General features: G+C 45.3%; 1 protein-coding gene across 8 annotated transcripts in view; it reads right to left on the bottom strand.

Moving 5' to 3' along the window:
- UBR5 (ubiquitin protein ligase E3 component n-recognin 5) overlaps positions 1-14,490 on the bottom strand; it is a 1,080,924-nt gene that overhangs the window by 185,031 nt on the left and 881,403 nt on the right. For 5 of the 8 annotated variants that reach the window (XM_033933084.1, XM_033933086.1, XM_033933085.1 and 2 more), the window contains one exon: positions 2,067-2,238. In XM_033933084.1, coding sequence (XP_033788975.1) covers positions 2,067-2,238 — 172 coding nt within the window. The remainder of the gene's footprint in view (positions 1-2,066; positions 2,239-14,490) is intronic. The other 3 variants (XM_033933089.1, XM_033933091.1, XM_033933092.1) reach the window with 1 other exon arrangement.

The raw sequence follows: 14,490 nt of genomic DNA, 5'->3' as shown, positions 1-14,490 counted from the left end.
TTTTTATTACTTTGTTGATTTGTGGTTGCATGGTACAGCCTCTATCGATCAGTACTCCAAGAAGTTTTAGGGTGGGTTGAATGGGATATGATATTGAGTTTATTACTAGGTTTGTTAAGGTTGGAGTTTTGCTGTTTTCTAGGAGGATGAATTTTGTTTTGTCAGAGTTAAGTTTTAGTTTGCGATTTGTCATCCATGTTGCTACTGTTTCAAGAGTTCTGTGTATTGTGCCACATCTGGTAAATAAGGTGGCTGAGAACACACCTTAATATTTTTATTTGACAGAAACTGCCATACCAGAAGCAATGTTCGACATATAGTGTTGTCATGATGGAGGATGAAACTGTTTGTCCATTTCTCAGGTCATTTTCTATGCATAATTTTTCTTAAATGCTCTAATAAGCCCTTATAATATTCAGAGTTCACCGTAGTGTTTCTGGGTACAAACTCAGCTCGTACAATTCCATCAAGTTCAAAAAACATAATCATCACCACCATGATGCTGGATCTTGATTGACGTGCACTTCTCGTAAGAAGAGAATTGGGTATTTCCATTGAGAACTCTGAACCTTGGTGTCAGAATCATAACTAGAGACCCATGAGGACGTTTTTTAGCTGGAGCCTGAAGCGGCACAGTAGCGCAACTTCAATGAAATTGACAAACGCTGTTGTTTTTGTTTGACCATCAAAACGCGTGCAACAAATTTCGCACTGACTTGCCTCATGTTCAAAACTTTTGTTAAAATGTTCAGATCCTCAGATATTACCCTAATAGTCAATCGCCTGTTTAATCGAATCATTTTGCTTACTCTTTCAACATTCTTTTGGGTTTTTGACATTGAAGGACTTCTAGATCTCTCCTTCTCTTCAAACGATCCACAACCATTATTGGTGACGGGTCAAAAGCGCGTGAGGACAAAGGTGCGCCGACAACCCAGCGCAGGGTTTGATCGTGCCAAAGAAAAAACGTATTTTAAAGGGTTCTGATGGGGGTGGGTGGGGGGGAACACCCCCACTCTACTTAATAGGGATTGCGCTGCCTCACGCTGCCATGTTGGGAGTGTGTGTGGGGGGGTGTAACCCCCCCATTATACTGAAAACTTAACTTTTTCCCTAAAAACAGGGAAAAAGTTAAGTTTCCAGTATAATGAGGGGGGTCACAACCCCCCAAACCCCTCCCAATGCCAGCGTGATCTCTATTAAGTAAAGTGTGTGTGTGGGGGGGGTTCCCCACCAACACCCCTTGTCGGAGCCCTTTAAAATACGTTTTTTCTTCGGTGCGATCAAGCCTTGCGCTGGGTTGTCGGCGCGCCTTTGTCCTCGCGCGCTTTAGACTATGAACCCCATTATTAAATCACCTGAACCACTTGTAAACCATCTTCAAGGTCACTGCAGCACCATAAACTAATTTTAACATTTCATGTATTTCTTTAGCACTTTTTTGCACAAAAGACCAGGCTCAATCAACTAAAAGGAAACTCTAGAATGAGAGATCATAGGATGAAGTGATAAGGGGATAGACAGGAGTAATTTAAGGAAATACTTCTTTCTTTATTATTTATTTATTGAAAGGATGATGGATATGTAGAATGGCTTCCCAGTGGAGGTGAGGAAGACTATCTGAATTCATGAAAGCATGGACAATCATGTTGGATCTCTTAGGGATAGTAGATAATATGGGTGGATAGAACAGATAAGCCATATGACCTTTATCTACCATTGTTTTCTCTGTTTCCAAGCCTGCTATTTTGATTAGGCATTTCCCAGAAGTAGGAAAGGATTCTCCTTACAGTCACCCTTTTCTGTTGAATGGACCAAGGCATAGCCTCACATCTTTCCCTGTTTCATCTTTTTACTTACTGTATTCTTTTGTTTAACGATTTTACTTCCTTTTGTCCAGCCCTATGTACCTCTTCTATGTGCCAACCAGTCCTCATTTGGCTATTTTCCTTTTACCTGTTATCTGTATTTTGTAACTGTTTTGTTATATTCCCCAAACTGTAATTTATAATATGTAAACTATTTCTTTAAAAGATTTGAGATAAATCAAAATGCATTGGTCTTACCGGTTGCATTGCTTGCACACGAGGATACAGCCTTTCACCCAGTGCCTGCCGATGTGCTGGCAGAGGATCAGGATCATCACTGGGATTTCCCTCTGATGCTGGTCTAAAGGGCCGTGTATCAATGGAAAGCTGTCTTCTAAAATCCCTTTTAAAATATAAAGCAGGACGATACCTATCAGTGTTTTAATAGAAAAAATAAAACCTGTAATGGGTTGATATATACCAAAGCACATCTAAAGACAGTTCCTAAAATAAGTAATGGTTGTTCATTACCACCCCTATGGGATTCCAATCTAGTATACTGATAACAATGAAAAACTCATCCATGTACATGGTACTGGGAATAAAACCGTGTATTTTATGTGCATAGTTTGTAAACTGTAGAATAGTAGATCAGCAGTATATAATTTTTATTTAATACATTAAATTCTGCTGTGACCTTATCTCCTTGCAGATCAATATTGGAGTAAGCTGGTATCTAGTAGCTTCCCTTAGCACCCTACAAAGAGGCAGACCCACAAGTACAACATACCCTATCCCTGTCTATGACGTTTTGTTTCATTTAAGAAGAAACGGCCAGAACAAGTGCTTTTTTAAACATACTTGTGCTTTGGTGGACTAGTCTCCCTTAAGGCTCTGCCTCATGATCGGGAGCCTACACTGTACCCCTTGCTGAGATCATGTCCCCCTACAGAAGGGCTTGACATCTGTCCAAAGGCCATGTTGGTGTGTACTTAAGGTGGACTTTGAATGTGTTCCTTTCTATGCATATGGACAGTTTTGTGGTAATCAATGCCAAAGGGATCCTCACCTTACCCCCTGCTGAGCAATCTCAGAATGAGATCATGTCCATCTACAAAGGGGCTGGCATCTGCCCAAAGGCAATGTTGAATAGCCCTTGGTGTATACTTCAAGGTAGATTTCTATGCCTATGGATAGTTTTGTGGTAAAGCATATATATATATATATATATATGCTTTAACTGGTGGTAACATACAGTATATTCATATATTTGTTTTGGAGGCTCGGCCATGTATATGCTGAACTCAATCCCTATTGTTCTGGGAAGGAGCTACTATGGCCTCTTGAGCTCATTCAGGAAGGTCTCCTTGACATCGACAACTGCATTTGTTATGTGCTATGAAAAAACACCCCATAGATTCAGTTTCTAATATGTATCTTTCTATTTTTCTAATTAACACATGGTCAGTAAAATCCAAAGTGGAGGTCATGTGTGATTTGATCTCGGACACCCAGGCTGCTATATTCTGTTGGATGGAATTTTGGATCACTCAGAATGATGAGGTACTCTTAAACCAGTTATAATGGAAGCAGGATATTGGGCTAGATGGTAGTCTATCCCAGTATGGCTATTCCAACTTTCCAAATTTATTAGTTATTTATATATCGCTTATCAATGGAGGTTGTCCAAGAGGTTTTTACATTCAGGTATTCGAGCATTTTTCCCCATCTGTCCCGGTGGGCTCACAATCTATCTAACTTATCTTTATGCTTAGATCTGGTCAAATTGCGCATCCATTTTAGCCTGCTGTATCTGGAGCAGCTCAAGATTGCGCGTGAAGGCAATAAGCAATTTTTTGAAGCAGTCCCCGAGTCTACTACTTATGTGGATAATTTGGTTGAAGTGGTGTGAACATGTTCCACTGGGGTTGTTTCAGAGAACATTACAACATAAGAATTGCCATACTGAGACAGACCGAAGGTCCATCAAGCCCAGTATCCTGTTTCCAACCGTGGCTAACCTAGGACCCAAGTACCTAGCTGGATCCCAAGTAGTAAAACAGAATGAGCCAGAGTTGGCTTTCACATTAACTATGCCTGTGAGATATATAGCAACTTTTGCTTTTGTCATGATAAGCTGAACATAGCAATGGAAACTTTCTGCCGATAACTTATTGAGAATCGCTGGACTCTATTGCCCCACTGGTTTAGAGACTTCTGAGTTGATGGTTTAGAGCAGTGTTCTTCAACCTTTTTACACCCGTGGACCGGCAGAAAAAAAATAATTATTTTGTGGACCGGCAAACTACTAGGACTAAAATTTAAAAACCCCATTTCCGCCCCATCTCCGCGAGCTCGGTCCCCACAAATCATCTGACCCATCCACACAAGCCTCAGTTATGATTTTATATTGAATGTATTTTATTAAAGTATAAAAAGAAACAATATTCTGTACAATTGTCATTTTATAAATACAAATAATTCAGAGCAGGATCAACAAAACCCCTGTCTCCCCTCCTCTTCACATATATCCCCTCTACTATCAAGAAAACTGAACAAGCCAAATTATTACAGAATGCTACACAGAAATATTATGCTAACAGAATACTGCAGTCACACATGACAGGAATAGTTTTAGGGGAGTGCAACTAGGGCAACTGCCCCCTGGTCAGAGAGCGCCCTAAGCCAGCTGGAAGCTAAAGAAGCACTGCCTGGGTTTTGCAGTCCCCAGTTATGTCTAACATCAGCTCTAGCAGGATATATATTTCAAATCTGATATATTCTAATCACAAAATAGAAATAAAATTATTTTTTTCTATCTTTTGTCGTCTCTGGTTTCTGCTTTCAATCTTCTTTTCACTCTCTTCCTTCCAGCGTCTGCCCTCTCTGTCTCTTCAATCCAGCATCTGCCCCTTCCATCCACTGTCTGTCCTCTCCCCCTTCCATATGGTATCTGTCTTCTTTCTATGCCCCTCTCCCCTTTCCATCCAGCTTGTGCCCCCTCTCTCCTTTTTACATGATTCATTCCAGCTTCACTGCTCTTCATTTTTATCTCTCCTACACCAGATCTATCATCGTTGTCGTTCTCTGCTTATTTTTCTGCTGACCCCTTCCTATCATCAATCTCTATACTTTCTCATGCCTGTGTCTCCCCTTCCCCTCCTCTAATCTCTCTGCCAGCTGTTTCTTTCATTTTTTCATTCTCCCTTCCCTTCTCCTTCTGTCCAGCAGTAACTCTCTTCCCTTTTGTCCCCTCCCAGCAGCATCTCTCCTTCACCCTCTCCAGTAGCACCTGTCCCTTTTTTTTCCTTGCCCAGGAGCTTCCCAGATTCCTTTCCCTCCTCCCCTCCCAGAAGCATCTCTCCTTCTCTTTCTCCCTCTGCAGTAGCAGCTGTCCCTTTTTTTTCCTTGCCCAGCAGCTTCCCAGATCCCTTTCCCTCCTCCCTTCTCAGAAGCATCTCTCCTTCTCCCTCTCCAGTAGCAGCTGTCCCTTTTTTTCCTTGCCCAGCAGCTTCCCAGATTCCTTTCTCTCCTCCCCTCCCAGAAGCATCTCTCCTTCTCCTTCTCCCTCTGCAGTAGCAGCTGTCCCTTTTTTTCCTTGCCCAGCAGCTTCCCAGATCCCTTTCCCTCCTCCCCTCCCAGAAGCATCTCTCCTTCTCCCTCTCCAGTAGCAGCTGTCCCTTTTTTTCCTTGCCCAGCAGCTTCCCAGATTCCTTTCCCTTCCCCCCTCCCAGAAGCATCTCTCCTTCTCCCTCTCCAGTAGCAGCTGTCCCTTTTTTTCCCTGCCCAGCAGCTTCCCAGATTCCTTTCCCTCCTCCCCTCCCAGAAGCATCTCTCCTTCTCCCTCTCCAGTAGCAGCTGTCCCTTTTTTCCCCTGCCCAGCAGCTTCCCAGATTCCTTTCCCTCCTCCCCTCCCAGAAGCATCTCTCCTTCTCCCTCTCCAGTAGCAGCTGTCCCTTTTTTTCCCCTGCCCAGCAGCTTCCCAGATTCCTTTCCCTCCTCCCCTCCCAGAAGCATCTCTCCTTCTCCCTCTCCCTCTCCAGTAGCAGCTGTCCCTTTTTTTCCCTGCCCAGCAGCTTCCCAGATCCCTTTCCTTCCTCCCCTCCCAGAAGCATCTCTCCTTCTCCCTCTCCAGTAGCAGCTGTCCCTTTTTTTCCTTGCCCAGCAGCTTCCCAGATTCCTTTCCCTCCTCCCCTCCCAGAAGCATCTCTCCTTCTCCCTCTCCAGTAGCAGCTGTCCCTTTTTTTCCCTGCCCAGCAGCTTCCCAGATTCCTTTCCCTCCTCCCCTCCCAGAAGCATCTCTCCTTCTCCCTCTCCAGTAGCAGCTGTCCCTTTTTTTCCCTGCCCAGCAGCTTCCCAGATTCCTTTCCCTCCTCCCCTCCCAGAAGCATCTCCCCTTCTCCTTCTCCCTCTCCAGTAGCAGCTGTCCCTTTTTTTCCCTGCCCAGCAGCTTCCCAGATTCCTTTCCCTCCTCCCCTCCCAGAAGCATCTCTCCTTCTCCCTCTCCAGTAGCAGCTGTCCCTTTTTTTCCCTGCCCAGCAGCTTCCCAGATTCCTTTCCCTCCTCCCCTCCCAGAAGCATCTCTCCTTCTCCTTCTCCCTCTCCAGTAGCAGCTGTCCCTTTTTTTTCCCTGCCCAGCAGCTTCCCAGATTCCTTTCCCTCCTCCCCTCCCAGAAGCATCTCTCCTTCTCCCTCTCCAGTAGCAGCTGTCCCTTCTTTTTCCCTGCCCAGCAGCTTCCCAGATTCCTTTCCCTCCTCCCCTCCCAGAAGCATCTCTCCTTCTCCCTCTCCCTCTCCAGTAGCAGCTGTCCCTTTTTTTTCCCTGCCCAGCAGCTTCCCAGATCCCTTTCCCTCCTCCCAGAAGCATCTCTCCTTCTCCCTCTCCAGTAGCAGCTGTCCCTTTTTTTCCTTGCCCAGCAGCTTCCCAGATTCCTTTCCCTCCTCCCCTCCCAGAAGCATCTCTCCTTCTCCCTCTCCAGTAGCAGCTGTCCCTTTTTTTCCCTGCCCAGCAGCTTCCTAGATTCCTTTCCCTCCTCCCCTCCCAGAAGCATCTCTCCTTCTCCAGTAGCAGCTGTCCCTTTTTTTTCCCTGCCCAGCAGCTTCCCAGATTCCTTTCCCTCCTCCCAGAAGCATCTCTCCTTCTCCCTCTCCAGTAGCAGCTGTCCCTTTTCCCCCCCTGCCCAGCAGCTTCCCAGACTCTGATAGTGGTTTTCTCCCCTCCCAACAGCTCTTCTTACTTCCCAGCGCAGCGATTCACGAAGGCAGCCTCGGGTCCTTTGTTGTGTCGCGCCGCCTCTGAGGAAAGAGGAAGTTGCATCATCAGAGGCAGCCGCGACTCAGCAAAAGCCCCGAGGCTGCCTTCGTGAATTGCTGCGCTGGGAAGTAAAGGAGAGCTGCAGAGAGGGGAGAAAGCCACTGTCGGAGGCTCCCCAAGATCTCTCCGTCCCAGCGCAGACTTCGGATGTTGATCTTGCCGGCCCTGCGTGGACCGGCAGGAAGTTGAAGTCAGTCAGTCTTGCCGGCCCTGTGCGGACCAGCACCGGTCCGCGGACCAGCGGTTGAAGAACTGTGGTTTAGAGACTTCTGAGTTGCTTTTATATTTGTTCTGCATGATGGTGTTCTTTTGACTACTTTGCTTCTGGAGCCTCATTACATCAAGGGATCAGGAATGGGAAGTTCATACCTTTGTTAATAATACTTATTTATCATTTTGTGAGATGGGGATTTGCTACCCTTCCCGTTTTCTTCCCCATTTTGGAGGTGTCAGATTGCCTTAGATATAGACACGAGGTTCAGCCTCCAAACTTTCTGTTTAGCCAACCATTCTGTCTATAACAATTTGATGGTATTGCTACTCTTACATTCAAAGGGAATGCAATATTATGGGGTTGGATTCTTTCCCCCCCATAGTTTCATATGTGTTTGATTCTATGTTTAGATTGCTATTGAGTATTATGTTGCTTGTAAGGACAATGTCAGTGGGTTCTGGAGGACTGATCAATAGCTTCACATCATGGGAGATTCGATAACTTTAAGAAAGTTGCACCCATGGGTGCTACTAGTAGGGATATGTGTGTGTGTGAATTTGGAGAGGGGAGTTTTCAGGGTGGGCCAATAGGTATGGGTTGTTGGGGGAGAGAATGGATGGGATGGTGAGGGGTTCTTAAGAGCTCATAATTTTTCTTTCTTCTAAGAGATGCTAGGCTGGGGGGATGGTGGCTGGGACATCCCCTTGGTCCATTAGGTTGGTCTTTCCCTTTCTTATAGAGGATCTTGTTTTGGGGCCTGCATGTCATTTAAATGGATAACATGAAATGTTGGGGGTATTCGTTCTCCCATAAAGAGACAGAAAGATTCTGCAGTAACTAAATCTTAGACAGACCTCAATAGCACTTTTACAAGAGACTCATTTGTGTATTGTTGAACATGCCAAACTCTGTTGCTGATAAGCAGGTACCTATTTGAGCCTCCTGCTCAAGTTAAAAAGGTAGGTATGATTATTCTGATCAGGAAAGAATTAAAGTGATGACCAACAAGCTGATACAGGATCTCTCTGGTAGACATGTTATAGCCTCAGTGACCCTAGATGGCTGCCCTATGGTACAATGCATTATCCATAACAACTATGAGTAATGTTTTTAAAGCAAATTTTGAAGCATATTCACAGTTTAGATCAGGGGTGCCCAACACGTCGATCGCGATCGACCAGTAGCTCAGGAAGGCAACGCGAGTCGATCGCGGAGCCCATCCCAGGCTCCGTGATAGACTCGTGTTGCCGTCCTGATCTACCGGGCCGATCAGCCTTCCTCTCCAGTGTTCTCTCTAGGGCCTTTTAGCTGGGCAGTCCGCCCAGCTGTCATCTGCTGCTGCCGCCGCCGCTGAACATTAAAAAAAAACAAAAAAAAAAACCGGCTTGGAGATTTCAGCCCGTAGCGAACTTATGCTCCGTGGTTCTAACGTGTGCGTGTCGGCTTCCCTTCTCTTCCCTCCGAAATCGGAAGTTATGTCCGGGGGGGGGAGAAGGGAAGCCGGCACGCACATGTTGAAAGCCCTGAAGCAAGCGTTCGCTATGGGCTAAGGCGGGAGACAGGGTAGTGAAGCATTTGCTCTTCTTGCTGCCGGGTTCTGCCTACTTTCTGTTTTCGCCAAGGCAGGACCCGGCAGCATTTCCCCCAATAGGTCGATCGCGATCTTGGGCCAATCAGCCTTCCTCTCCCCGACGGCAGAATTGACGTCGGGGAGAGGAATGCTGGTCGGCCGAAGCAGAGAGAGCTTGGGGCGGGTCGGCTTTCGGGCCTGTTATTAGTGGCGGTTTGGGTCCTGGGCCCCGATGGCAGTGGCAGTGGCTTGGGGGAGGGCAGGGAGAAAGAAAGAAAAAGGGCATGCAGGGAGACAGAAGGAAAGAAGAAAAAAAGAAAGGGAGGCAGAGAGAAAGAAAGGGCAGGGAGAGAGGAAGGAAAAGTTGGGGGAGGGAACGAGGTCTGGAGGAGAGGAAGCATACAGGCTAAAAGAAGGGAAGAAAGATTGGATGCACAGTCAGAAGAAGAAAGTGCAACCAGAGACTCATGAAATCACCAGACAAGGTAGGAAAAATGATTTTATTTTAAATTTAGTGATCAAAATGTGTCTGAATTTATATCTGCTGTCTATATTTTACACTAAGGTCCCCTTTTACTAAACTGCAATAGAGTTTTTTAGCGCAGGGAGCCTATGAGCGTCGAGAGCAGCGCTGGGAATTCAGCGCAGCTCCTTGCGCTCTATAAACTGCTATCGTGGTTTAGTAAAAAGGGAGGGGGGTATATTTGTCTATTTTTGTATGGTTGTTACTGAGGTGATAGTCATCTGCTTTGACCTCTTTGAAAAACCCTGGAATAGGAATGATAATTAACATTTTCTATGCGTACAGTGTGCGTTGTGTTTTTTTTAAATTTTATTGTTGGTAGATCATTTTGACTTGGTCATTTTAAAAGTAGCTCGCAAGCCCAAAAAGTGTGGGCACCCCTGGTTTAGATGATATTCCTATTCTACTAGGTGGGGATTTTAAATAGATAGAGGATCCCCAATTAGACAATTCCTTCGAAGAAGTGTATTAAGTTCGTTAGGCACGATCTCCACTTGCAGAATCCATGTTAGCTGGTTATCAGAAGTTTATTTCTTTCAAAATGCTCATCAATGTTGTCTTTCATCAGTGCTTCCGCCATCTTCCCCAGAACCAAGGTCAGACTCACCGGTCTGTAGTTTCCCGGGTCACCTCTTGACCCCTTTTTAAAGATGGGCGTAACGTTAGAAACATAGAAACATAGAAAGATGACGGCAGAAAAGGGCCAAGGCCCATCAAGTCTGCCCACTATAGACCCTCCCCTTAAGATTAGCTAGTGTTTTGCCCTGACCCTCTTAGGGATCCCACATGGGCGTCCCATTTATTCTTAAAATCTGGCATGCTGCTGGCCTCGATCACCTGCACTGGAAGCCCGTTCCACCGATCAATCACTCGCTCCGTGAAGAAATACTTCCTGGTGTCGCCGTGAAATTTTCCGCCCCTGAGTTTGAGCGGGTGCCCTCTTGTGGTTGAGGGGCCTCTAAGAAGGAAGATGTCATCTTCCACTTCTATACGTCCGGTGACGTATTTAAACGTCTCAATCATGTCTCCCCTCTCCCTGCGCTCCTCTAGAGTGTAGAGCTGCAAATTGTCTAGTCTTGCTTCGTACGGGAGACCTTTAAGCCCTGAGACCATTCTGGTGGCCATTCTTTGCACCGACTCGACCCTCTGCACGTCTTTGCGGTAGTGTGGCTTCCAGAATTGCACGCAGTATTCCAGATGAGGTCTCACCATGGCCCTGTACAATGGCATAATGACAGCAGGCTTTCTGCTGACAAAACTTCTACGGATGCAACCCAGCATCTGCCTTGCCTTTGAGGAAGCCTTCTCCACCTGATTGGCAGATTTCATGTCTGCACTAATGATTACTCCCAAATCTCGTTCCGCTGAAGTCCTGGTCAAGGTCTCCCCGTTCAAGGTATAAGTTCTGCACGGGTTTCTGTTACCTAGGTGCATGACCTTACATTTTCCAGCATTGAAGCCCAGCTGCCAGGTTGAGGACCAGCATTCCAATGTGCGCAGGTCCTGCGCCATATTATCTTGTAAATTGCCCTCGCTTACCATATTACATAGTTTGGCGTCGTCGGCGAATAATGTTACTTTACCTTGAAGCCCTTGAGTCAGATCTCCTATGAATATGTTGAAGAGGAGCGGACCCAAGACCGAGCCCTGAGGCACCCCGCTGGCTATCTTCCAATCCCTCCGGGATCATGCCTGTTTCAAGGATAGATTGCAAATTTGCTGCAGTATTTCTGCTACTTCCTCCTTTAGTTCTTTCAGAACCCTTGGTGAATTCCGTTATAGATGGGGTTTTGTCCTTTTCAAGCAGTAGAAATTTTGTTTTGTCCGCGTTCAGCTTCAATTTGGGGTCTGTCATTCATTTTTCTACTATTTCTAGCGTTTTTTTCAGTTTTTCTGTTGAATTGGGGGCTGGTAAATCGAAGGGGAGGAGAATGGTGATGTCTTCTGCAAAGCTGAATGATGTTACATCTAGTTTATCTAGACTGGACCCAAGGGAGGATATAAAGAGGTTGAAGAGCATTGGCGATAGTGGTGAAACCTTGTGGTACTCCACAGGGGTTAGACCAGGAGTCTGATTTAAGTTCGTTTGTCTTTACTCTGTATGTTCTTGATTTAAGGAATCCTTGGAACCAGGTGTACACCCTGCCTGAGATCCCTATGGCTTCTAGTATTTGTAGTAGTATGGTGTGGTCTACCAGGTCAAATGCAGCAGAGAGATCAAGTTGAATTATCAACATCCTTCTGCCTTTACTAAGGTGCTGTCGAGCTGTGTCAGGAGAGTTACTAGTAGTGTCTCCGTGCTATGGTTGGTTCTAATTGTGAGGGGTAAAGTAGGTTGTGGTCTTCCAGGTAGTTTGTGAGGTATTGTGCAACTAGTCCTTCTATTGGCTTAACATATATTGGTAGTGAGGCGATGGATCTGTAGTTGGAGGGAATATCTATTGAGCCTTTATGGTCTTTCAAAATTGGGGTGATTATGATCTTGCCTAGGTCCTGTGGGAATTGACCTTCTGTAAGCGTGGTTTGTACCCATTGCATGAGGCGAGCTCTAAATTTGGTGGAGGCAGTTTTTATCAGATATGTGGGGCAGTTGTTCAGGTCGCATGATGCTTGGCAGTATTTTTTATAAAGTCGGTTGATGTCAGGCCATTGTACTGATGGGAATCCTTGGAACCAGTCCATGACCTGTTTGCTACAATGGCTTCTCTTGTTGTAGGGTATATTATTATCTCGTCGAGGTGGTTTGGTGTGTTGTTGAATACAGACACAAAAAATGTGTTCAGTTTGTCGGCGATTGCTTTGTCCTCCTTTAGCACTCCCTTTATTCCATGGTCATCCAACGGTCCCACTGCTTCCTTCGTGGGTCATTTCCCCTTAATATATTGAAAGAACGGCTTGAAGTTTTTCGCTTCCTTGGTTATTTTTTCCTCATAGTCTCTTTTGGCCCCTTTTACTGCCTTATGGCACCTGCATTGATGCTGTTTGTGCTTATTCCAGTTTTCATCCATGCTTGACTGTTTCCATTCCTTAAATAAAGTTTTCTTGTCTCTGATCGCCACGCCAGTTCCTTGTTCTTTTTCCTCTTGGATCCCTTGTTGATACGCGGTATATATAGATTTTACGCCTCAGTGACTGTGTCCTTAAAAAGGGACCAAGCTTGCTCTAGCATTTTTACAGTGCTTATCCTCTTCTTAATCTTCTTCCCTACCATGAGTCTCATCCCTTCGTAATTCCCTTTTCGGAAGTTCAGTGCCATGGCCGTCGTTCTGGACCGATATTTCGCCCCTGCGTCCAGGTTGAAGTGGATCATATTGTGATCACTGTTTCCCAGCGTCCCTTCTACTTCTACACCTTGTGCTGGTCCTCTTAGTCCATTTAGAATTAAGCCCAGAATTGCATTTCCTCTCGTATTTTCCTTGACAAGTTGTTCCAGGAAGCAATAGCCTACAGCATCCAGGAACTTGGTCTCCCTAGCGCAGCCGGAGGTGCCAAGGTCCCAGTCTATCCCCGGATAGTTGAAATCAGCCATGATAATTGCATGGCCTCCCTTGCAGTTGTGTTTAATCTTGTCCGTCATTTCTCCATCAATTTCTTTGGACTGCCCTGGGGGTCGGTAGTAGATGCCGATCTTCGTTTCCAGTCCATTTGTTTCTGGAATTTTGACCCATACAGACTCGGACTTATCCATCTGTTGTGGTGTGTTCTCTTCAGTAGATTCAATTCCCTCTTTGACATATATGGCAATGCTCCCACCTTTTTGAGCCACTCTGTCTCTGCGGTATAGTTTGTATCCTGGTAGCACAGTCTCCCAGACGTTTTCCTCAGTCCACCATGTTTCCGTAGTGCCGATGATGTCTACGTTATCTTTTTGTGCCATAGCTTCTAATTCACCTATCTTATTCCTTAGGCTCCTTGTGTTCATGTACATATACTTGAGTTTGCGGCCTGTTCCTTTCTTGCATTTCCTTCCCTCTTGTGTCCCTTTCGATCTGTCTTGCCTGTGATCCAGTGAATCTTCCTCTCTATCTTCCTGCATGGGTACACCGGTTCCCGAACCATCGACTCTCTCTCTCAATCGACTGTTGGCTTTCCTCTTCTTCCTAGTTCCTGGTTTGTAGACTATAACTCACTATCATGCACAGACTTGGTATTGTTCACTGGTAGAATCCTCAAAATAGAAAAAAAAACTCCTCGAAAATGCTAGTTATTATCCTCGACTCCCAACTAACGTTTGAAGATCAAACCAATTCCCAAGTCAAAATGCTCTTCTTCAGGCTAAGACAATACGATCCCTTCTGAGCCAGGCTAATTTTAGAACTGTTGCACAGGCAGTCTTATTACCATACCTAGAATCCTTGTACTATGGCATCACTGAGAAGGAACAAAAGAGGTTGCAACTACTCCAGAATACTGAAGCTAGATTAATTTTCTGAGTAGGCAAATTCGAAAGGGCAAGCCCACTGTTGGTAAAACTGCACTGGCTACCAATGAAAAATAGGATTCTTTTCAAGATTGCCTGCATAATCTATAAAGCAATTTATGGTAACAACTCTGGCGGACTAGTATCAGACATCAAGATTACTCGTTCATTCCTTAACACAAGAAAGAAACAACACCTTTAGCCAGGCCTGCACAACTCTGGTCCTCGAGGGCCAAATCCAGTCGGGTTTTCAGGATTTCCCCAGTGAATTTGCATGAGATCTATTTGCCTGCACTGCTTCCATTGTATGCATATTGATCTCATGCATATTAATTTGGGAAATCCTGAAAACCTGGCCTGGTGAGGGCTGAATTTTTACAGGCCTGCCTTAAGCTGTCCCTCACCCCACCTCACCTCAACATATTAAACAAAAGAAACTATTCAAATCCCTGGGCTCCAGAATCTGAAATAGTCTACCCCTATACTTACATCATGTTAGACTTAACTTTTCTTCTCATAATGGCTAATCTCTACCCAACCCACTATCTAGAATCTGCTTGCTAATGTAATAACTGATCCCAATCTTATTGTAAGCCACATTAATTTCTTGTAGAAAATTGTGGGATATAAGAAACTATATA

Source organism: Geotrypetes seraphini, chromosome 2, assembly GCF_902459505.1.
Source record: "Geotrypetes seraphini chromosome 2, aGeoSer1.1, whole genome shotgun sequence".
Lineage (NCBI taxonomy): Eukaryota > Metazoa > Chordata > Amphibia > Gymnophiona > Dermophiidae > Geotrypetes > Geotrypetes seraphini.
Note: the sequence above shows the minus strand (reverse complement) of the source record. Positions and strands in the feature narration are given on the sequence as shown.